The 25,127-nt window shown below is 31.7% G+C and overlaps 3 protein-coding genes across 5 annotated transcripts in view; 2 read left to right on the top strand and 1 right to left on the bottom strand.

The window, feature by feature from the left end:
- The first annotated feature begins 8,113 nt into the window (after positions 1 to 8,113).
- Positions 8,114 to 9,256, top strand: LOC139510952 (GATA zinc finger domain-containing protein 14-like). The gene has a single exon (XM_071297508.1). The coding sequence runs from the start codon at positions 8,114 to 8,116 to the stop codon at positions 9,254 to 9,256; it is 1,143 nt and encodes a 380-aa protein (XP_071153609.1).
- A 3,534-nt stretch (positions 9,257 to 12,790) lies between these two features.
- On the top strand, positions 12,791 to 17,008 carry LOC139510951 (uncharacterized). Its single transcript, XM_071297507.1, has 2 exons — positions 12,791 to 13,234; positions 15,515 to 17,008. Exons 1-2 carry the CDS (start codon positions 12,791 to 12,793, stop codon positions 17,006 to 17,008), a joined length of 1,938 nt encoding a protein of 645 aa, XP_071153608.1.
- Positions 17,009 to 17,638: 630 nt separating this feature from the next.
- The window catches only part of LOC139512638 (ral guanine nucleotide dissociation stimulator-like 1), a 41,817-nt gene continuing 34,328 nt past the window's right edge, over positions 17,639 to 25,127 (bottom strand). For all 3 annotated transcript variants that reach the window (XM_071300394.1, XM_071300393.1, XM_071300395.1), the window contains exons 12-16: positions 24,552 to 24,620; positions 23,682 to 23,796; positions 23,263 to 23,406; positions 22,148 to 22,259; positions 17,639 to 21,260 (exon numbers count right to left, since the gene is read on the bottom strand). In XM_071300394.1, coding sequence (XP_071156495.1) covers positions 21,115 to 21,260; positions 22,148 to 22,259; positions 23,263 to 23,406; positions 23,682 to 23,796; positions 24,552 to 24,620 — 586 coding nt within the window. In that variant the 3' untranslated portion in view covers positions 17,639 to 21,114. The remainder of the gene's footprint in view (positions 21,261 to 22,147; positions 22,260 to 23,262; positions 23,407 to 23,681; positions 23,797 to 24,551; positions 24,621 to 25,127) is intronic.

Below are 25,127 nucleotides of genomic sequence, written 5' to 3'. Positions count from 1 at the left end.
CTAGTGTTTATTTTTTACAAAAAGTTCCATCCAACCTGTAAATTCCAAAATACCTCGTGCAGAGTAACTAAAGTCGAGCGCACCCTAAAAGGTGTACTTGATTTGGTCCATGTTTTTATTTGTTCTAACCAATAACTACATTAATAAACTTGCTTTAAGGAAATCAATGCTAGTACTGCATGCAATAATCCTATATCTATCGGTCATCAAATTGCCAAATATGATAGAACAAGGATAAAGGCTGTGGATTTTCTATAAAATTTCCATATGTTTAGCATTGAAGCAACACAAGGGTACATAATCCTTAAGTCTTGTATTTTTTTAAATTTTTAGTTCATTTATATGTTCATGAGTTATTGAGATTACTCTGACGTCCAACGGCTGTTTTGCCAGACAACCTGGGGCCGTAGTCCGAGATCACTCTGACGTCCAACGGCTGTTTTGCAAGACAAGCTGTGGTCACTGTGACAACTCTAAATATGAGAAATAAAGGGTGGTAGGTAGTTGAAACTTACATAAATGAAGAAATGAAAAATGAATAAATTAATTCCAAGGATGTTAGTCGGCAACAAAAGCGACGAAGCAGCTCATCTATCAGTATGGACCCGTAAATATCCACTTCTTTATATTGGACGAGCTCTGACAACCCCGTGACGGCCCCAGCTTGTCTGGCAAAAATGCCGTTGGATGTCAGAGTATTCTCGGACTAAGGAGTTCATTTTCACTGAACTAGTACACAATTTTATTAATCACCGGGTGCGGAATTTTCTCGGTGCGTTGGAGATCTATTTGGCTGTTGTCTGCTCTTTAGTCGGCTTGTAGTCCGAGATTACTCTGACGTCCAACGGCTGTTTTGCCAGACAAGCTGGGGCCGTCAGACAAGCTGGGGCCGTCCCACGGCCCCAGCTTGTCTGGCAAAACAGCCGTTGGACGTCAGAGTAATCTCGGACTAGTCGGCTTGTTGACTTGTCTCGTTGACATATTCCCCATTTTCATTATCACTGAATTGTATCGACTTCATTTGAACTTTGGTACCGTTGAGAGTTGTCTCATTGACAATCATACCACATCTTTTTTATTTATGTCCGATAGAGTTCTTACCGAAGGTTGTCATTCTGTATGTCGAGAGAAAAAAAATATCGTGAAAATTCGTGATGACGTCAGGCTAATTAAGTAATGTCGACTTATGACCGAGTTTGAATGTCCCTTTGGTACCTTTGGCCTCTATTTTACCATGATAATTCGTCTAAAATAATTTTATGGTCCTCGCGTATATACACGAGGATTGTCGTGTCGAATAGTTAATTTAATTTGTCGTGCGAAAGAGGACTTCTTAACCAACAATTAAACCTGTTGTATTTCCAAGTGAGCTAAAAGTAGGCCAACCAATTACCCGACAACTGAGAGTCAATCTGGGACATTCTTACTACTAATTTCTAGAGTTGTAGGAAGTGCTCTGTCAATTAGAGATCTCTGAAATCAGAAGCCCGCCGCCAGGATTGTCTTGCTGTGTTGAATACCCATTGGTGGCTGTGTGTTGTGTTCTGTTCTTATGTCTGGATGTTGTCTCTTTGACGTTTTTCCCGTTTCACTTCTCAATTTTATTTACTAATGAGCTCATGACTAAAATCATTTTGTTTTTGATTTTGTATTGCTTCTAATCTTTCTGTTAATCGTCCTGAACATTTAAGAAATAGCTGGCATTGGACGTTTATCAACCAACATTCAAACAATCTTTCTTTTTATTTAATATAGTTTATCCCCATAACACCAAAAAAAATGGTAATATCAACATGCAAGGGCAATAACTTATATAAGAAGTTAACTGGCAATTTCGTAAATTTGTTTTCCAATATATAGCTATTTCTGGCATATAATTTTTGCTGCCAAGTTTGCACACTTTCTCTCTATCTTTTATATGTTTTGCTCTAGACATTCAAATAGGTATAAAAAAAATGGTATTAAACAAAGGACAATATCTCTTATAAGGAATACACTTGCTATAGTCAGTAGTTTTACATTATTTTCATTTTGTCAAAATGGGCAGTATTATTACTGTCAGATTTTCTCTATTACAGTTTTCAAAATGAGACAAAACTTGCAATTTACCCATACATTTAATTTTAAAAGTGTGGACACAGATCAGTGTGGATAGTATGTTTGGATGTTTGACAGCGTTTTCTGACAAAAGGAGTTCTCTGGTTTTTCCCATAGGGTTCTTTACCATTAACTGTGTTGCACAATGACAGCCAACCTGAGCATTAGGAGTGTTGTTTATTTAATATTTAGTTTTTATGTTCAAGACTGTAAGGGATGACATCAAAAGTTCAATGAAGGATAAAAAACTTAATTCATATAATTTTTTCACTGACCCCCTACGGTACCCCCCTATTAACTTAATTTGAGAAAAATTGATTGACCAATAAGGATATATGCAAAATCTATGTCAATTTATACAAAACTTGCAATTTGACCCCCTACCCCCAAACTATTTGAATTAAGTTTGTTTATCCTTCATTGATTTTTTTTATGTCATCCCTAATGAAAGAGACAATAATTGCATTGACAACCAAATGATTATGATAGAAAAATATCATGTTATGAGAATAGCAAAACAAAAAGGTACAATAGCAATTCAAGGGAAAAGTCTATAATAACAGAAAACTATCCATTTGGGCAATATTGTAGCCCTTATCCTGCTTACAATTTTTACTATTTGAAGTTTCTCTCCATTTACTCTAGTTTCCATATTTTGTTGCTTTATCACACCACCACAACACTAGTAAGAATCTGAATTATTTAGTACATAGTTTTTCAATTGGTCCTGCATATCTGTTGTTTTGGGATATACATAATACATTGAAGTCAATCAGACATATGTACTGAAAGTTTTTTTTTTAAATGTAACTCAATTGTATTGCTTTTGACATCAACGACGAAAACTTTTCAAATAACCATTAAGGGGAAATATCAATTGATATAAATTCGGGTGGAAATACTGTGGAGAGGCAAATGTCAACCAGATGCTCCGCAGGGCACAGCTTTTTACGATCGTAGAGGTCAAACGCTGTTCGGAGTTTAGTAATACGTCTATTATCACTGAACTAGTATAGATATTTTTTTAGATGCCAACTGAAGGAAACCTCCAGGTGTGGAAGTTTCTTGCTCCATTGAAGTCCTATTGGTAACCTTCTGCTGTTATATGTTCTATGGTTGGGTTGTTGTCTCTTTAACACATTCCCCATTTTCATTCCCAATTTTAATGAACTTAAATATTAATACCCCCCCCCCCCCAAAAAAAAAAGAATTTGAAGAAATTTTCTTTTTAATTACTGAAATCTGAAATAAGCAAAAATGTACCTCCTCCTTTCCCTTATTTCAAAAATAATCTCAATTAAAATTTCTAATGGAGTTTGCATCAATAACTACTCATTCAAATACGTCATAAAATATTCAAATATAAAATGACATACAGTCATGGTTAAAATTTATATTAAATATAAGTAACTTCTGAAAATAAATTTACAGCTCATCATCTCAAAACAATCATCATTTCTAAATAATTTTCAAGCAGTGTAAGGGAGGTAATCAAACATATATATAACAGTATTCATTAAATTGAATTGGCTTACCTCCCTTACATTGCTTTTAAAATTTTCTAAATTGTCCTTTAGCCAGACAAGAGTGCACAGCTGAAATGTCTCGCCTTCTTAACTAATCATTGATATTATGTTGATAGTCTTAAATATCAAGCTTTATTACAACTGTCACATAATCTTAACCAAGAAAACTAAACATTGACCAATGAATGAGGAAAATGAGGTCAAGGTCAGATGAACCATGCTATCTGATCATATTTTTCATTGAAATCAATTATTGAACAATACAAGACTAAACATAGGAAAGTTTATGCTGCATTTATTGATTTAAAAAAGCCTTCAATTGGATAATTGGATTATTTCATATACTATTAACACATGGTATTCGAAAGAAAATTTTTAACATAGTTTTTCCAATGTATACCAAAACAAAGAATAGAATGAAATTTAATGATGATTTAAGTACATCTTTCATATCTGAAAGAGGTGTTAAACAAGGCGATGTTCTAAGCCCTTTGCTATTTAATATTTTTATTAATAACATTGTTGAAAATTTAAAAAGACAATAGCACAGACCCTGTGCTAATTGGTGATAATAAGATTCATTGTTTTTTTTATAGGCCAATGACTTGGTACTATTGTCAAATAGTCAAATAGTCCAGAAGGACTACAATGTAGTCTTGACACTCTAGCTCAGTTCTGTACAGATTGGAAGCTGGAAGTAAATTCTACAAAATCTTTAATTCTAATGGCAAATCATTTCAACTATCAACAAATATTATATTGAGACAGTTGATAAATATTGTTACTTTGGGATAACTTTAAAATGCAATGGTAAATTTAACCTTGCCTCCAATTTATTGCTGGAAAAGGCTAGAAAAGCTCTATTCAAAATAAAGAAATCTCTTAGTCTTAACAATGTAGACTTTTAGAAAAACTTTTTGATACAATGGTACTTCCAATTTTATTATATGGTAGTGAAATTTGGGGTATTGAATCAATTAAAAAAAATACTGAGAATGAACCATATGAAAAGTTTCATATAAAATTTATCAAAGAAATTCTTGGGGTTCACTGTAAAACTTCCAACCATGCATGTCGCAGTGAGCATGGTAGACTCCCTTAAAAGCTAAAATTTTGTTGTCTTCCATGAAATTTTTAGATCATTTAATCTCATCTAATAAGATCTTAGCTCATGACATATTTATTCAAACAAGAGAAAACAACCTATGGACAAGTAATATGAAGAATTGTATCCATAATCTGGGTTTCTTGTATTGAACATCTTTTAATGTACCTATTACACCTATGCTTGCTCAAATAAAACAACGAATTCATGACCAAATTTTACAAGAACAGAATTCATATATTTGAGTTAAGCCTTTTTCAACTGATTTTTATAGTTCGTTCTTATGTTGTACTGTTATACCACTGTCCCAGGTTAGGGGAGGGTTGGGATCCCGCTAACATGTTTAACCCCGCCACCTTATTTATGTATGTGCCTGTCCCAAGTCAGGAGCCTGTAATTTAGTGGTTGTCATTTATTTATGTGTTACATATTGTTTTTCGTTCATTTGTTACATTAATAAGGCCGTTCGTTTTCTCGTTTGAATTGTTTTACATTGTCTTATCGGGGACTTTTATAGCTGACTATGCAGTATGGGCTTTGCTCATTGTTGAAGGTCATATGGTGACCTGTAGTTGTTAATGTCTGTGTCATTTTGGTCTTTTGTGGATAGTTGTCTCATTGGCAATCATACCACATCTTCTTTTTTATAAGTTTAATTTTGGACCCTTTGGACCTTAATGTAGACCAATTTGAAAACAGGACCAAAAATTAAGAATCTAACTACACGGTTAGATTTGGCATATCAAAGAACCCCAATAATGCATTTTTTGATGAAATCAAACAAAGTTTAATTTTGGACCCTTTTGGCCCTAATGCCTAAACTGTTGGGACCAAATTCCTAAACTGTTGGGACCAAAACTCCCAAAAATCAATTCCAACCTTCTTTTTATGGTCATAAACCTTGTGTTTAAATTTCATAGATTTCTATTTACTTATATTAAAGTTATTATCTGGAAACCATCTGTCTTCTGACGACGATGACGATATAATATCAATATACGACCAAAGTTTTTTTTAATTATGCAGTCATATAAAAACATTTTATTTGAGTATTCAAGATGATATTTGCACTTAAGTTTTGATCTTCAGAGCAAGTAGTTATAATACTCCAGTTTCATCTAACAACATGTAATAAGATATGATGGGTTCAATGTGTGGTGGTGGATGGTGACGAACGTCTTTTTATATTGTGCTTCAATTTGAAGAATTACTTGTGCTGTTGGCGTTTATTTGTATCAGGAACATATCATAACATTGCATAATAACACTGGCGTGATAAATTTTACCTTTTAAACAGTATTCCTACGAATTTTAGACAGAAAAACATTTTACATGTGACCCGCCAAAATCAAAAAGCGAGAAAACATGGCGGCCCTTGGCTGATAAATAATCTATTCCAAAGTAAATATAATACTTGACATTTTAATAGAAAATTCTTAAGTCCAGAAATTTTTATTGTGAAGAAATACTAAAGCTTCGGAAATTGTGATCCTGCATCAGTGTATGACCCTCTCCATCAAGAAACATTTTATCACTTGCATATAGCTGTATTTTAGCTTCATCATCACCAAATATACTTTTATCTGTGTGTGTTTGTGCTTACGCTTGACATTTATTTAAACCTAACTTGCTGTCTGCATTTGTGTTTTCCATATATATACTTTTATACCTGTGTTATCAATTGCTAATGACGGATAAAAAGCTTCTTAAATATCTGAAAAAAAGCTTTGAGCCACCCAACGGCGAACAAATACTCACCCCAGTGGTTCTCACAGATATTAAGGGGAAATATCTACAAGCACAGTGTAGTTTACCCATTGAAAACAGTATCAGATGGTGGGATAAATCTGGCCGTAACTCAAAACAAGGTCTAAAGTGGTTACGTGATAATTTGGAAACAGAAATTGCACTAATAGGCAATATTTCACTCTATATTTGGGTTGGCACTTGCGACCTCACTGAATACAATCATCCTTATATAAAGCTGAGACAAGAACCTGAAGAAATTGTTCAATCTGTGATAAATAATTTTCAGAAAATTGCTGAAATTCTCAAGAATTACCCAGCTTGTAAATTAACTTTTTTTGAAATATCACCCTACTCAATATATGAATGGAATTCTCGTCGTTCACATCCGGACATTAAACAATTTATTGATCAGGACATCACTCTTGTTAAACATATCCTTCAGATTAATGATCACATCAGATATATAAACAACACATTGGAAACAAGAACTCCAGGATTTTCAATTGATTTATTTCACCCTGTCAATACCTCAAAAAAAAAGAATCAAGCCGGAAGGCAGTTGATCAATATAATTTCAGGTACCGTTGACACAGTATAGCTAGGCTAGGGTGGGACCTTCCACAGTGTCTAGTTATCTGTGTTGCAACAGTCCTGCCATACAGGGTTCTTTGGTAATATAAAACTGGGCATACAACGTAACGAACAACAATAATGGATCTAGTAAGAAAATCTTTGAGAAAAACCAAAAGTGACAGTAAAATTTCGTGTACAAATCAATATGAGAATAACTACACACTAAATATTGAGAAATCATTAAAGAAAAAATTAGAATCAACCAAAAGAACAGAAATTGAATATGAAAATACAAAGGGTGGTATAACGTCTAAATTAGATGCAGTTTCCTTTGAACTCTTTATACATGCCTGTGAAAAATTCTACGGGGAATCCAATCTACATGAATTTACCAAAACAACTGCTACTGATAGACAGAGCAACAATGTTCAGTATACTTTCCATATAAAGACAAAAGATTCAGACCCGTTCAATTATACCATTAATGCATACCTTACAAAATGCTCATTATTGATTAATGGGAGAAATACACAACATTTCATAAACAATGATGTGATACATATTCATAAGATTATGTCAAACACAACAATTCAAGGAGCAAAAGTGAATGTTGAACTTTTGAACAAAAATTTAGCCTCAAAATTAGAGTCAGCATTAGAGTCCATTGATCATTCTAAATCATCTTTAGAACCAACATCAGCCATATCCAACCCCCATAAAGCTGTTGAAAAATGTCACAAATGCAATAGAATTTGCAAATCTAGAGCTGTACTAAGTCAATTTGGCCATTGGGTGCATTATTCGTGCGACAAACTTTCGGAAAAAGATATACAAACCATTGAAAGATGAACAAAACTACATCTGTAAAAAATGTTCCAATTTATCACTTAAATCACCATCCAGATGTATAACTTTACCAAATAGTTCAGAAATTATCAGAAATAAAAGCATACTATCAACTGGAACCTCCACTTTAGCAAAAACTCTACTACAAGAAGAAATACAATGTAATGGTTGTGATGTCACTTTGGATAAAATAGAAAATAAATGTGTCAACTGTGATATGACATTTCATAATCAATGTTTAGATAAAACAACCGACCAATGTTTCTCATGTATTGGAATTGAGGACCAAGATACCGTCATAAACTCAGTAAATTCTCATCAAACTGTAGTGAAACAAACATCTCACAATCTTCAAAATTTAGACATCAACAATTCTGGTCCTACACCAAATTTGATAACATCTGTAAGCTCTGCCAAAAACGCGGCCAATTTAGATAAACAGTCAGATCATAACACTATCAACACTCAAAATGAAATACAAACATCAAGTAAGATGAAAGAATTAAGAACTCTAGAACTAAAATTGAAAAAGAAAGAGGAGCAATTAAAAATAAAGGAAGCAATGCTCAACGAAGATATGAAAGAAAAAACAAAGATTATGGATAGATTACATAAAGCTGAAATAAGAAACATTGAGCTCGAAAATACAATCAAAACTTTACAGACTAGAATTGAGCAAATACCTATAAATTCAGTAGTAAACAACTCTAATCCAACAAATTCTCAATCTAAAATTAAAGAGGAGGAAGATGAACTGATTATTGGCATGAGAAAAAGGGTTACAAAATTTGTACTTAATAAAATCGACAAAGAATTGAACAAATTAGAATCAAACAGTGATCATTCAGAACACAATACTGAAACGAGTTCTAATCCTCAATACAATTATGAAAGACAAAACTACTCTGATAATTATTGGAATTACAACAATGGCTATTCAGGACAGTATAGAGATACTCAACCTTATTATAACTATCATCATAATTGGCAACAAGGACACAATGAAGACTCTTCGTCGTACCAAAATACAGAGATTACTCACAACATCTGTACAGACAATCTTATTGAGATACAACCTACAAATGTTCACTCGTCTACAATAAACTCAAAACCTGTGAATACTCAGCACACAACGTATTGTGACAAAAACAAGCTGCCAAAGTTCAATTGCAACTTAGAGAAAGTGAATAGAAATTCTCAGAATAGTGAAAAGCATACAAACCAATCGCAAACTCAAAATTCTGAACATTATTTTTCTACCATTGAACAGCCACTATATTTTCATCCAACTCCTCAACAAACTCATTTTTTACAACTGGCCAGCCTCAACCCCAGCAGATACAAAGAACCGAACTTGTAAATAATGAGAAAGATGTAAATACTTGTACATATGAGACTCTGAATATTTTAGATTTTAATTGTAACCAGGTGCTCCGCAGGGCGCAGTTTTATACGACCGCAGAGGTCGAACCCTGAACAGTTGGGGCAAGTATGGACAAAACATTCAAGCGTGATACAGCTCTGAATTTGGATTGTGATCAAATTTTTGACATTACATGTTTTTTTTTACACAAAACAAATGTCAAGATTTTACAAATCAATTAAAGATTTCTTCTTCAAACTTTTTAAATCTAAAATTAAATAGTTGACACAGCATAGGTTTCTGACACAGAATGAATGTGGTCTAATGAACTTAAAATATTTTTTTTGCCTTTGAGCAATTCACTATGCTGTTGAATATTAATCCTCTCAAAAAAATGTTTGAAGAAATTTTCTTTTTATTTATGAAATCTGAAATGAGAAAAATTTAAACCCCCCCTTTTTTTTCACATCCCCGTTTCCCTTTTTCCAAAACTGATATCAATTCAAATTTCTAATGGAGTTTGCAACAATGACTACTCTTTTAAATACATCATAAAATATTAAAATGTAAAATAAAGTGCTTGTTATCACTGAATGGTAAAGATTGGTTGGTAGTAAAAGTGAATATACATTGTTTATTGTATAAAACAATAAAAAAAAACTTATCAGCAACATTTTATATTGGCAAATTTCCAATGAAGTTATTTACATAAAGTTATTGGCAAATAAAAATAGAAAATGACATCATAGTCATGTCTGGCAAATGTCCAACATACATTATCTAAAAACATTTTAGATAAGATAAGGAAAAAAAGCTTCATCAGCAACATTTTATATTGGCAAATTTCCAATGAAGTTATTTACATAAAGTTATTGGCAAATAAAAATAGAAAATGACATCATAGTCATGTCTGGCAAATTTCCAACATATATTATCAACTTCTATTCTATACAAAGAAAGATAACTCCAATTGAAAATTAATTGCTATTGCACAATATTGTGCAATTAGATATTTCTTGCTATTGTGCAATACTGTGCAATTGAAAATTTCTTGCTATTGCACAATACTTGATATGGAATCCTGATTTGGACCAACTTGAAAACTGGGCCCATAATCAAAAATCAAAGTACATATTTAGATAAAGCATATCAAATAAGCCCAAGAATTTAATTTTTGTTAAAATCAAACTTAGTTTAATTTTGGACCCTTTGGACCTTAATGTAGACCATTTGAAAACTGGACCAAAAATTAAGAATCTACGTACACAGTTAGATTTGGCATATCAAAGAACCCATTTATTCAATTTTTGATGAACAAAGTTTAATTTTGGACCCCCATTTGGACCAACTTGAAAACTAGGCCAATAATTAAAAATCTAAGTACATTTCTAAATTCAGCAACCCCCAGGATTCAATTTTTGTTAAAATCAATCTAAGTTTAATTTTGGACCCTTTGGACCTTAATGTAGACCAATTTGAAAACGGGACCAAAAATTAAGAATCTGCATACACAGTTAGATTCGGCATACCAAAGAACCCCAATTATTCAATTTTTTATGAAATCAAACAAAGTTTAATTTGGACCCTTTGGGCTCTTTATTCCTAAACTGTTGGGACCAAAACTCCCAAAATCAATACCAACCTTCCTTTTATGGTCATAAACCTTGTGTTTAAATTTCATTGATTTCTATTTACTTAAACTAAAGTTATTGTGCGAAAACCAAGAATAATGCTTATTTGGGCCCTTTTTTTGCCCCTAATTCCTAAACTGTTGGAACAAAAACTCCCAAAATCAATCCCAACCTTTCTTTTGTGGTCATAAACCTTGTGTCAAAATTTCATAGATTTCTATTAACTTAAACTAAAGTTATAGTGCGAAAACCAAGAAAATGCTTATTTGGGCCCTTTTTGGCCCCTTATTCCTAAAATGTTGGGACCAAAACTCCCAAAATCAATCCCAACCTTCCTTTTGTGGTCATAAACCTTATGTTAAAATTTCATAGATTTCTATTCATTTTTACTAAAGTTAGAGTGCGAAAACTAAAAGTATTCGGACGACGACGACGACGACGACGACGACGACGACGCCAACGTGATAGCAATATAAGACGAAAAATTTTTCAAATTTTGCGGTCGTATAAAAATATCTTAACCTGTGGCCCGTTTTTTAAAGAAACAGAAAGTGATGTTGACATTTTTCTTTTACAAGAACATTGGTTATTTGATTGCCAGTTACCTCTACTAAATGAAATCAATGATAAATTTACTGGAGTTGGCAAAGCTGTTGATACATTGGACCCAATTCCCCCTATTCAAATGCCTAGGGGCTATGGTGGCACTGCTATTTTATGGAAAAAAGAATTAGACACTCTTATAACATCTTTAACCATAGGAAATGAGAGGATACAAGGAATTGAAATATCTGGTGAACCCAATCTTATCATACTTTCTGTATATTTGCCTTGTAAAGGTACTTCTGACCATATAGATGAATTTCAAGACTGCATAGCTCTTCTAAATGAAATAGTCTGCACCTACAAACTTACTCATCAAATTATTATAGGTGGTGATCTTAATGAAGATATCATAAATGGTCCATCCTCACAAAGAAAGGCCTCCTTTACTGAATTTATGGAAGATCATTCTTTAGAAACAAAATTTACTGGCAGCACATTTATACACTCTAATGGCCATGATACCACAGCTATTGACTGTTTTCTATACCAGAATTCATATAAACATTCTGTTCTTGAAATCAAGAAACTAGACATAGGTGCTAATGTCTCAGACCATTATCCAATTAAAATGGTCCTTAAACATCGCCGTTATTTAATTCAGCAAAAATCACTGAATGATTTTTTAAAAACAAAAATTAACTGGGATAGAATTGATAAGGAAAAGTATGAAAACAACATCAACTCCAAACTCTCAAATAAGAACTCAGAAATTAAATCTGTTGAAGACGTAACCAATGCATTTACTCAACTCAATGAAATCATTAAACAGTCTACTCAAGCTCTGATCCCAACTAGAAAAATTGGCAGGAAAAGACCAAAACTGCAAGTTATGAATGAAGAAATTAAAGTCGCTCTCAAAAACAAAAAGATTGCATTTTTTAAATGGAAAATTAATGGTAGACCGAAAGAGACTGATAATTTATATTTGAAAAATAAAAAACAAACAACACATGCTTTAAGAAAAGAATGTAGACTGGAAGTTGCTAAAAGAAGGCTATGTGAACGTCAAAAATTGGTTGATGCTAGAACAGCGGATCGTAAAATGTTCCACAAGATCATTAAAAATCAAAGAGGAAAATTATCAAAGTTTATTGACCAGTTAAATGTCGATGATGAGATATTTTATAATGAAGATATAATAGAGGGCTGGAGTACACATTTCCATTAACTGGCAAAGAAAATACCAAATCCTAATTATGACAATGAATATCTTGAGTTGATTGAAAATGAAGCTAAAATTATAATAGACATTTGCAAACAGCGTTTCAAACATTGCCCAATAACAAACAAAGAAATGGAAAAAGCAATATCTGATTTAAATAGAAATAAAGCAGTTGACTACTTTGGCATTAATGCAGAAAACATCATACATGGTGGAAAACAACTTCAACAATATTTACAATTACTTTTTGATAAATCATTTGAATTTGGCTGCATATTTGACATTCTCAAAATTGGAATATTGTTCCCAGTATATAAGAATAAGGGTGATATTAAAAGTGCTAAAAACTACCGTGGTATTACCGTAACTCCAACATACTCCAAGCTTATAGAGAAAATAATCAAGATAAGGGAGAACCCAGTTATCCTGAAAAATCAGAATCCACTCCAAAGAGGATTTACAGAAAACACCACCCCTCTATTATGTGAACTTATGATCGAAGAGTTTGAACGTGAGAGCAAAGATTTAAAACTTCCAACATATATAGCCCTTTTAGATGGTAAATCTGCATTTGATGTAGTTGTTCATTCAAATTTAATACGGAGATTATATCAAGCCGGTATTTCAGACCAATCTATAATATTAATAGATAGCTTATATAACCAGATGCTCCGCAGGGCGTAGCTTTATACGACCGCAGAGGTTGAACCCTGAACGGTTGGGGCAAGTATGGACACAACATTCAAGCTGGATTCAGCTCTAAATTTGGATTGTGATTAAATAGTTGACACAGCATAGGTTTCTGACACAGAATGAATGTGTTCTAATGAACTTAAAATTTTTGTTTTCTCTTAGAGCAATTCACTATGCTGTTGAATATTAATCCTCTCAAAACAAGAATGTGTCCTCAGTACACGAATGCCCCACTCGCACTATCATTTTCCATGTTCAGTGGACCGTGAAATTGGGGTAAAAACTCTAATTTGGCATTAAAATTAGAAAGATCATATCATAGGGGACATGTGTACTAAGTTTGAAGTCGATTGGACTTAAACTTCATCAAAAACTACCTTGACCAAAAACTTTAACCTGAAGCGGGACAGACGGACGGACGAACGGACGGACGAACGAACGAACGGACAGACGGACGGACGGACGGACGCACAGACCAGAAAACATAATGCCCCTCTACTATCGTAGGTGGGGCATAAAAATGTTTGAAGAAATTTTCTTTTTTATTTATGAAATTTCAAATGAGAAAAATTGAACCCAATTTTTTTAATCACATCCCCCTTTCCCTTATTCCAAAACTAATCTCAATTAAAATTTCTAATGGAGTTTGCAACAATAACTACTCATTTAAATACATCATAAAATATTAAGATGTAAAAAAAACTGCTTGTTATCACTGAATGTTATTTATTATAATTTATCAGTTGGTAGTAAAAAGTGAATATACATTGTATATTGTATATAACAAAGATTTAAGTTGATTCTGGACAAAGAAAGATAACTCCAATTAAAAAAAAATCTTGCTATTGCACAATATTTTGCAATTAGATATTTCTTGCTTACTATTCTGGACAAAGAAAGATAACTCTAATTAAAAAAAAATTGCTATTTCACAATATTGTGCAATTAGATATTTCTTGCCATTGCGCAATACTGTGCAATTGAAAAGACTTGCTATTGCACAACACTTAATATAATAATTTTAGATCCTGATTTGGACCAACTTGAAAACTGGGCCCATAATAAAAAATCTAAGTACATTTTTGGATTCAGCATATCAAAGAACCCCACGATTTCAATTTTTGTTGAAATCAGACTAAGTTTAATTTTGGACCCTTTGGACTTTAGTGTAGACCAATTTGAAAACAGGACCAAAAATGAAGAATCTACATACACAGTTAGATTTGGTATATCAAAGAACCCCATTTATTCAATTTTTGATGAAATCAAACAAAGTTTAATTTTGGACCCCGATTTGGACCAACTTGAAAACTGGGCCAATAATCAAGAATATAAGTACATTTTTAGATTCAGCATATCAAAGAACCTAACTGATTCATTTTTTGTCAAAATCAAACTAAGTTTAATTTTGGACCCTTTGGACCTTAATGTAGACCAATTTGAAAACGGGACCAAAAGTTAAGAATCTACATACACAGTCATGACAGTTAGATTCGGCATATCAAAGAACCCCAATTATTCAATTTTGATGAAATCAAACAAAGTTTAATTTTGGACCCTTTGGGCCCCTTATTCTGTTGGGACCAAAACTCCCAAAATCAATACCAACCTTCCTTTTATGGTCATAAACCTTGTGTTTAAATTTCATAGATTTCTATTTACTTATACTAACGTTATGGTGCGAAAACCAAGAAAAATGCTTATTTGGGTCCCTTTTTGGCCCCTAATTCCTAAACTGTTGGGACCTAAACTCCCAAAATCAATACCAACCTTCCTTTTGTAGTCATTAACATTGTGTTTAAATTTCATTGATTTCTATTTACTTAAACTAAAGTTATTGTGCGAAAACCAAGAATAATGCTTATTTGGGCCCTTTTTTGGCCCCTAATTCCTCAACTGTTGAAACCTAAACTCCCAAAATCAATCCCAATCGTTCTTTTGTGGTCATAAACCTTGTGTTAAAATTTCATAGATTTCCATTCACTTTTACTAAAGTTAGAGTGCGAAAACTAAAAGTATTCGGACGCCGGACGACGACGACGACGACGACGACGACGACGCCGACGCCAACGTGATAGCAATATACGACGAAAATTTTTTCAAATTTTGCGGTCGTATAAAAATGCAACTTCATGCGTAAAATGGAGAAACAACACTTCACAGATCTTTGAGATAGAACAGGGTGTACGACAGGGTGGAGCCATTAGCGCTGATTTATATAAACTATATGTTAATCCGCTATTGAATATTCTAAGTGGAACAGGACTGGGTGGACATATAGGTGACATTGGATGCTGTGCCCCAACTTGTGCTGATGATGTAGCCATAATTTCAAACAACCCTATGGAACTTCAAATGTTGATAGACATTGCTGCCAACTTCAGTAAGAGAGAGGGCTACACGTTGCAACCAACAAAAAGTGTAGTCATACCAATTAGTACCTCTACTAAATCTATTGAAATCGATGAAAACTATTGGAACATCAATAAAAATCCGATGCCAGTTGTAGAACATTCCACACACATTGGAATACAAAAATGTCAAAAACATTCTGCAAAACTTACTGCTGAGGAGAACATGAAAAAAGCAAGACGATCACTTTATAGTCTTATGGGTACAGGTCTACATGGAAAGAATGGTTTGGATCCTGGAACAGCTATAACGATCCTATATACTTATGTCATGCCTATTTTAACCTATGGCCTTGAAATCTTACTTCCATCTGGCCGTATTTTGGATTCTATACATCAATTCCATAAGAAAATGATAAAACAAATACGGTCATTAGCCAAAAATACAGCTGATCCTGCGGTATACATTTTAAGTGGATCTCTACCTATGGAGGCTGAACTACATCTCAAAGCATTATCTCTATACGGAAATATTACAAGAGCAGATAGATCTACCATTGAATGGAGACTAGCAGAAAGACAACTACATTTAAAGACAAACCAAAGTAATAGTTGGTTCATCCAAATCAAGAAAATATGTTTGAAATATGACATTTTGGACTGTCAGGATTTTTTAAATAACCCTTTAGGAAAATTGCAATGGAAAAGTTTAATCACCAAAAAAATACATACCTATAGGAATGACAAAATTAATAAAGAATCAGAGAAATACTCCAGCTTAAAATACATATCTGGTGAATATATGGCAAAAAGAATACATCCAATTCTTACAACAAATACATCAAATTGTAGAGACATAATCAAATTACCCATTAGGACCAGATTTGCAACTGGCAATTACATCTTACAGACAAATAGAGCAAAATTTAACCAAAATGATGTATCTGCCGTCTGCAGAGTTTGCGGTAAAGAGGATGAAACCATTTCACATTTTCTGATTTCATGTGCACCTTTAGAAACTGAAAGAATGTCTCTTTTGAAATCTCTCCGAGAACAATATATCAAAGTGCTAGAACTACTAAACATTAATATGCATGATATAGATGTAGACTTCATCCATGTTATTATCAATCCATATCATCTAGTAAATTATTGTGGTACCTCTCTAACTAATGAACTTTGTGCTTTTATTAACATCCATATAGAGCCTGCTTATAGAACATTAATATATAAGCTTCATTTACACAGATACAAACTTTTAAATTTAGATCAGAAAAGATCTAGAAAAAATAATTTAAGATCTTAGCCCTATTTAATGAAAAAAAAAGTTGTGTGTGGACTGCAAATCTCATATTTTCTATTAAGGACTCATTTTTAGATTTTATAGATGAGAACGTGTGTGATTTGTGTGTAAAGATATACCGACATTTGTAAATAGTGTACATCGTTATATATATTCTATTGTGATTGGATATTGTAATTCACTACTGTATGACATTATATTGGTGAAGGGATATATTGACTTCATACTGAAGGTGTGCCTATATTGGCAGAAAATATACAGATACAGATACAGATGCCTTGTGAAGGGAGTATGTCAAGCTTTCTGAACACTATAGAACCCTTACAAAAACTATTCAAGGGGTCCGCAGGTTGTATGTTGCATGGAAAAATTCTGCCCCTATCCAACATACCCTTATATAGAAGAAGAAAGCTCTTGCCCTCCATTTCAACCAATTATTGTCAATCTATTCTACTCCTAGATATGCATGAATTATTTGCCTCTGAACATTAAGCAAACAACAAATTAATCAAAAGGCTGAAGGAACACACCGTTATCAATTGCTATGATGAAATTTTTGTTTTCTTAATGTTATTTTGCAAATACCACAAACTTTTGAGTCAGGAACTTTTCAGAATTTATGATCAACAAAGCTTCAATAATGATTTTTTATTTGCTTGTTTTTACATAACATTTATATGACAATACACAAAACAATGTAACATATATAAACAATCTAAATCCTACCTTGTCTACTGTTATCACTAAGACATCACAGAGAGTATTAGAACAGGAAATTTAAGTATAACTGCATTATCATAGAAACAATAGAAAGGACAAAGAGCTGCAATTTTCATTTGATATTTTTGGACAATTTACCCGAACAGATTTGTTTGCGAATATCAAACATTTACTAGGAAATGTAAATAGAATAACTCTTTCAAATGTCTTAGCTTCAAGATCAGATTGAAAAACAACAACATTAACATTTAAACTCAATAGTATCAATTACATTCCAAATAGTATGTTAAAATACATTGTTCGGCAATTTCTGTATAAATATAAATCAAACTAATTTTTATTACTATGACAGTTTTTTTTTAGATTGCTTCATGAGTTATTTTAAAGAGTGAAAGTTTTCAAATCTGCCTCCTAGAGACTAACATGAACATAAAAATAAGTCACCTGACTATCGCAGTATCACATGATCCATCTTGATTTTAACACCATACAATTTCTTGTATAACAACTGGGTAAAACTCATCATTTGCAAGAGCAATGTTTTTTTTTACTTCAAGGTATATCGGAATACAATGAAACAATTCTAAATATCACAATTATCAAAAGAAAGTAGAAATAATGCTTTTTGATATGCTTAAATAAACTACAATGCCTATTGAATATTCTTTTACAGAAAGGTAAATCATCTATTATTAATTATTATTTATATTACAATATCCCTAAATGAAACATACAATGACTTATACCACAGAAATGTTGTATGCATACTTGGGAAAACGTTACAAATAACACAAATAAATACAATTGCTGCCTTAACAATATATTTTATAGTATTACTTGGTTTTTGGATAATTCACAATTTTGATAATAAGATACATAATATAGGATTTTGCATCAAAGTGAGCTACTTATGTAGAGTGTTGTAAGTTTGAAGACATTCTCTTTCACCTTTTAAATTTTTCAAAAATAGTATTTATAGTTGTTAATTGTCAAAATTGGTTTTATTCAAAATGTCTTGATCAATGCATAAAAATTAGCAAAAACTAAAATTACGTATTAGCAGTATTGTTTTTCTATTGTTTTTTTTTTTAAATATTGTGCTTATTTTAGAGAAAACTTTAAAACTTGTTTTTACAAGTGTATTTTCCTAAACTATTGCCTCATATTTTGCAGAAAAATTACTTTCCAATGTTAGGAAAAGTTAAACTCGTCTACTAAAAACTAAATTTTAAATGCAGAGCAAAATAACAAAATTCTGCCAAAATAAAATATGCTGTATGTTATGGAATACTTTTGCAATATTATAGATTTAATTTTCTGAGATAAAATTCTGTAATTATGAAATCATAAACAAAACAAAATAGTATAAAGCTGAACTTTCATTATCTTGTTAATAATTATGTCACCTGAAAATATAAAGACACCCCTTTTTTAGTTCAAAATGTTTAACCCTGCAAGTAATCTTAAGTAACATGATAAAATGATGATTGATTGTAAAATAATATATAAAAACTAAATGACTAGATAGAAAGCAAGTTATTTCATATGTTACATCATATCTAAAAATAGTAAAAATTACAAAAAGTCGGGACAACTATATAAATATCACAACCACAAAAATGGCAAGTCGGGCAGTATAAAAAGAGCTCAAGTTTCTAAAACAAGGTTAATCACTATGGATTATACCATACAATATTGCAATTAAGATTTAATAAAACAATGATATTATAAGTGTGTGATTCGATAAGGACAGACATACCTTGAATTATAATTGATTTTTTTTTTGTAATGGAAAGTATGATAAATCTACATTACCCTGTATGAAGGTTATTATATCACTAAATAAGAACTTGTCTTTCACTATAATGTTAAGATAAAATGTGCTCAGTTGCCTTACCCAATGCTTAAAAAAAATCAACACTTATATATAGGACATTTATAGTATTCAATAATTGTTGGTTCAATTAACATGGCCTATTTTAATATGGGATAATATTATTACAGAGACAAAAGTATGATTAGTATATAAACCATCCATAAGCTGAAACTAAACACAGATACACTTATTATCACCAAAGTTTCACAACTGTTACCTAGTAACAAAAATAAAACAGCACCACATGTATATCATATTGCACTAAATTTAAGTAGAATGACCAAAGTTTTATGAAACTTAAGTAAGTCAATCAGCACACATACTTTAATAATATTGATCATTTCCACCTGTGACATTTGACACAGATGAGAAAAAAACTGATGAGTATACAGTAATGAGACAGCTATTCAACAATTAGAACTTAACTGAACAGGTAAAGGTCACCAAATATTCTTCAACAATAAACAAAACCCTCCACACCAAATGAGAATTTCACCATATTTGATATAAAAGTTATTACATATGACTTTAAGGAGATCATCTACGGAATTTATTTACAACATCCAAACATTTTCTGCCATAGTTGATGTATAATAAGGGGATACAAATTTGTCACAAGTATACTGTTATTTGTGACTTTTTTTATTCCACATCATACCTGGAATGACTTACAAGGGAAGTAACTCATACATTTATATTTGATTATCTGAGTGCAATTTAACTCTGCTGTCTTCAGTCCTTTTAAATGTATATCCTTGTTCAATCTGTCTTCTTTAGTTGTAGGTTTTGGACAACTTGAATAAAGATTTGATTAGAATAATATCAAGAAAGATTGATCGTATATAAAAAATTCTAAACAATTTTCAGAAATAAACAGATAGAGCATCCAATATGGACTTTTTCCAAGTCTTAAATTGTGCTTAAATTTATTTTGATTACCAGTTCTCATTTCAGTTTCCAAATGTTAACCAACAAGTAGAAAATCATTTTCATAATTGAATAAACCATAAACCTATTATATTTTTGGAACTTTTAATGTAGATACTTATACAAAAGATATAAAAAAAAATATTCAGCATATCATTATTGTTGGCAGTTACTAACTACATTTCCATAGGTTTTAAATAAGTATAAGTTCATTCTAAATTGCTTTAAATGTTTATGCAACAAAAAGTCGTAGATATCAACATGAACACATTAAATTGTACATAATGGTTTATATAAGATGATCTTGCAAGAAATGATGTACATGAACTGCATTTCGTCTGTTTTCCAATTAAATGACAGAAATTGATAGGAGATCTATGTATGGATCTTCAAAAACACCTCTGTATCCTTCAACATATTTCTTTTAGTCTGTCTGTTACTAGACATCTCCCAGAAAAAATACCAAGAAGAGGGTATGATCTCTACATCTTTGAGAATAGAGCATCCTGGGAAAGTACAGCATCCATTTTCTTCTTTTTGTAATGAGAATATTTCTAGAATATTATTCACTGTTTAATGTCAACTGTCAAGTAATTCTGAATTTCCGTCGTCCTCTTTTACGATGTAATGACCTAGTTTGTTGATCTTCTTTAGACCTTGCAATAAATTTAAGTTCACTTTCTGTATTGTTCATTGCATAAAATACATTTGCTTTATCTGGTATAAGAAACTCTGCAAAAGAAAAAGAAAACATTAATCTCTGTTGCAAAAAGTTACCAATACTATCTGATAACCTCAGGTGGACTTATAAATATGTTATCAATACTATCTGATAACCTCAGATGGACTTATAAATATGCATTGCACAATACAGATTATTGGATATAGACACTCTTTCAATAGTGATTTTGGACAAAAGTACACTTCCAAATTGCAAAAGAATAAATTATTAATTCCAGATGTATCTCAATTTTATAAACAATGCCATATTAAAAGGTGGATATGATATATATGAAATAGAAATGGTAGGGAAGTTGTTACTATGAAGTGATAAACATGTTGAAATTGGCATATTTGACCTAAATTCATTTTTTTTTTTCAGAATTAGAAATGAGCCCTGTTTTTTCCAAAAAGATATTTTACCCACATTGACATCTTAATATAGATTATGTTGTAGAAAAAATTCTTTTTGCTACAGTGACTTTTGACTTTTCTTCAAATTCAAAGAACCCAGAAAAATGCATACCTTCTCCCCTTTTGACAATTATTCAATTTTCTAAATGGGTAAAAAGTAGTTACAAATATATTTCTAAATCTAACCAAATAAACTCTAATGCAATGTCAAAGGTGTAGTGGTTTAGTACGTTTTTCCAAAGTTATGTAAATTCAAAAAATTATAACATGCATTTATAATTGTGATTTTGTCATTTAAGACTAAATTGCGATTTAAATTTTTGCTATATTGATAAAAAATTGTGATTAATTTATATAAAAAGTTTCAAAATGAGAGTTTAAATTATTGAGATTATAACCCTGTCACATTTTCGCCATAATAAAAACATCACAATCATTTCTGAATTTTCAGTATTAAATATAATTTTTTTTAACTTTTGTCTTACCTCCATCAGATAGTTGTTGTAACAAACAGAATTCATCATGTCTACCATGAATTATTCCATATTTGTCTAGCACTTTATCTATCACAGTATTGGTATGGTCTGTATTTCTTAACTGTCAAATAAAAGTCAAAAACATGTATTTCATTTTTAATATTCACTTTCACAAAACCATTTCCTTATATTCATGAAGAACATTTTTATTGAAAATCAGTTAACAAATAAAAATCTTATCTTCTCTTTTAATGTCTCAATTGTATAATACTTCAAATCACTTATCAGATTTCAGTTTTATAACGCCATCTAAAAAAGATAACACAACTTATAATAAGACAGGACAGGAAGATGTCGAGTGATAAATCTTAAAACGCATCACACGGTATATCTGACATATATAAACTCTGAAACCAAATTTCAGAAATCCTTGTATTGTAGTTCCTGAGAAAAATGTGACGAAATTTCTACTTGGCTATCATCTGTAAAATCATACATGTGTTTGGTATTAAAACAGGAAGTTGCCAAGTGATAAATCTGAAAACACATCACACTGTAAAGCTGACATATATTAACCCTGAAGCCAAATTTCAGAAATCCTTGTATTGTAGTTCCTTTGGAAAATGTGACAAAAATTTTCAACTTGGCCATCTTGTGTAAAATGATACAAATGTTTGGTAAACAGGAAGTTGTTGAGTGATGAATCTGAAAATGCATTAAACGGTATAGCTGACTTATATAAACCCTGAAACCAAATTTCAGAAATCTTTGCATTGTAGTTCCTGAGAAAAATGCGACAAAAATATTCATGGGAAGGACAGACTGACAGACTGATGGATGGATGGACAGACAGAGGTAAAACAGTATACCCCCTTTTTTAAAGCGGGGGTATAAGGGGGTATAATGACTGCAACAAAATAGCACAATAAACACCAATCGAATCAGGTATTATACCCTAATTTAAGTGCACATATTGATTCTGTTTCAAGCTTTTGAATGTGTGCATCTCAAACAATTTTACAGCAACTTGCGTGTTGAAATAGATGACTGCCCCTCTGACATAATTTACATAGTAAACAAATCTTATTCTAACTCAAACAAAAATCAATTGTATGAGTACTTACCATAATACTTTTATAAACATGAGTATTGGTATAAATTCCCGATTCTAAACTGACACGTATCACACATGAGTCAGAAGATTTAAATGGAGTTGGTGGGTCACTGTCGTATGATACTAATGATGAGGTTGATGATGAATGAGACATCTGAAAATAGAGGGGACATATAAATTAGAAATATATTATAATTAAGGCAACTTTTATGGGCTATTTCCTTAAATTTCAACCATAACATATATCATATTTATTTACAATATTAAAACAGTTTCAAAGTAATTTTTTAATATTTTCATCCAAAGTACTATTTAAGTCCTGAAAATCAAAGGGATGCAAGTTTAGGATATTCACTATTAAAGGCTTCTGTAGCTTTTTTAAACATTAAAGTATCAGAGGTCAAAGGCAAAAGATTTAAATAAACTTACCCCAGGAGTAGGTGAGACAGGAGAATCTAATGAACTACAGATACTGGAGTGATCATCAAGTCCACAAGAAAACATAGCTAATTTTGATCCATCTAATTTTGGAGGACGACTAAGACTGTAAATGTAAAATATGAAATATTTGTCATTAAAATATCAAAGTATCAATCTATCAGAGAAATAAATTATGATACTATATTTCAATCTTTTTTGTGTAAATCTACATTTTTAGAAGTAGTATGTTAAAAACTGTAAAAAAAAGTTGCCAAATTTGCGTGTAATAAATGTAGAAAGTTTATACAGCAGTTGCAATTACATGGAAGGGAAGAAGATTTTCCTAAATATTTAACAAAATAAAGAACAACAGGGAGAGTGGTGCAACTTTGATATAAAGTTATTTCAAAATTAATTGTGAAAATCGGAAAACTGAGGGGAAATTTGCTTTAAATGCTTTAGTTCAGAGATATAAGCCAAAACAGCATATTACCCCTTTGTTCTATTTTAAGCCATTTCAGCCATCTCGGTTGGACAAATTTTATAAACTGGATACCTTACTGATGATTGATGCCAAGTTTGGTTAAATTTGGACCTGTAGTTTCAGAGAAGAACATTTTTTGTAAAAGTTAACAACTACAGACACCAAGTGATGAGATAAGCTTAATTGGCCTGGTGAGCTAAAAAAGGGAAAACATTCCTCAAACAATTCCATATTAGCAGGTGCACAACTTCATTATATGTGCATTCTTGCTGTGGAGTTTCAGCAATCAGGGTAAAAACTTGTAGGATGAGTTGTAGGATGAGTTGGTTACAACACATCTATTCATAATTACAATACTGTAAGACAAAATAACAGTAATTACATGTTACACTAACCTGGAGGACTTCTTTTTTAATCTAGTGGCTCCTTCTTTTGGTGGTTCAATAGAACAAGATAAATCATGACTGAAAAAGTCAAATAATAGAATCACTGAAATGTCAACATTTGTTACATCATAATGTGCATATGATCATATCTATTACGGTATATGAACAAGAGAGAAAAGAGGAAGTACAATAAGTGTCATATTTGGTCCTGAATATTAAGTTCATTGTTTCAAGTTGACAAACAGACATATTAATAGTGGAACAGAACTATGTTTGTCAAACTTTTCTTAGAAAGCCTGGTCACTCACACATATAATAAGCCAAAAATAGAAAAGAAGTATGGATTTCAACAAAGTTTAAGTATAGGATTGATTTATTTATTGATTGGTGTTAAATGCCGCTTTCAAAACTATTATGCTACTTTGTGGTGGTCAGTTTTTATTAGTGGAAGAAACAAAGAGTTCAGGTTTCAAAAAACTAAATATTCAAGTCAGATATATATGTCATCACAAACATAATTTTAAAAGTTCTTTTTTTGTGGAATTATGCTGTTTCCAGTCCTACAGATTTCTGCTCCTAAATTAC

The sequence above is a fragment of the Mytilus edulis genome, chromosome 2, assembly GCF_963676685.1.
Source record: "Mytilus edulis chromosome 2, xbMytEdul2.2, whole genome shotgun sequence".
Taxonomy (NCBI): domain Eukaryota; kingdom Metazoa; phylum Mollusca; class Bivalvia; order Mytilida; family Mytilidae; genus Mytilus; species Mytilus edulis.
The sequence above is the reverse complement of the archived record's forward strand: the minus strand, read 5'-3'. Positions and strand labels throughout refer to the sequence as shown.

Coding starts and splice junctions, on each gene's coding strand:
- LOC139510951 (XM_071297507.1), top strand. CDS start 12,791: ATGGAAAAAGCAATATCTGATTTAAATAGAAATAAAGCAGTTGACTAC. Junction 13,235..15,514: donor ATGGTAAATCTGCATTTGAT/GTAGTTGTTCAT, acceptor AACACTTCACAG/ATCTTTGAGATAGAACAGGG.
- LOC139510952 (XM_071297508.1), top strand. CDS start 8,114: ATGACATTTCATAATCAATGTTTAGATAAAACAACCGACCAATGTTTC.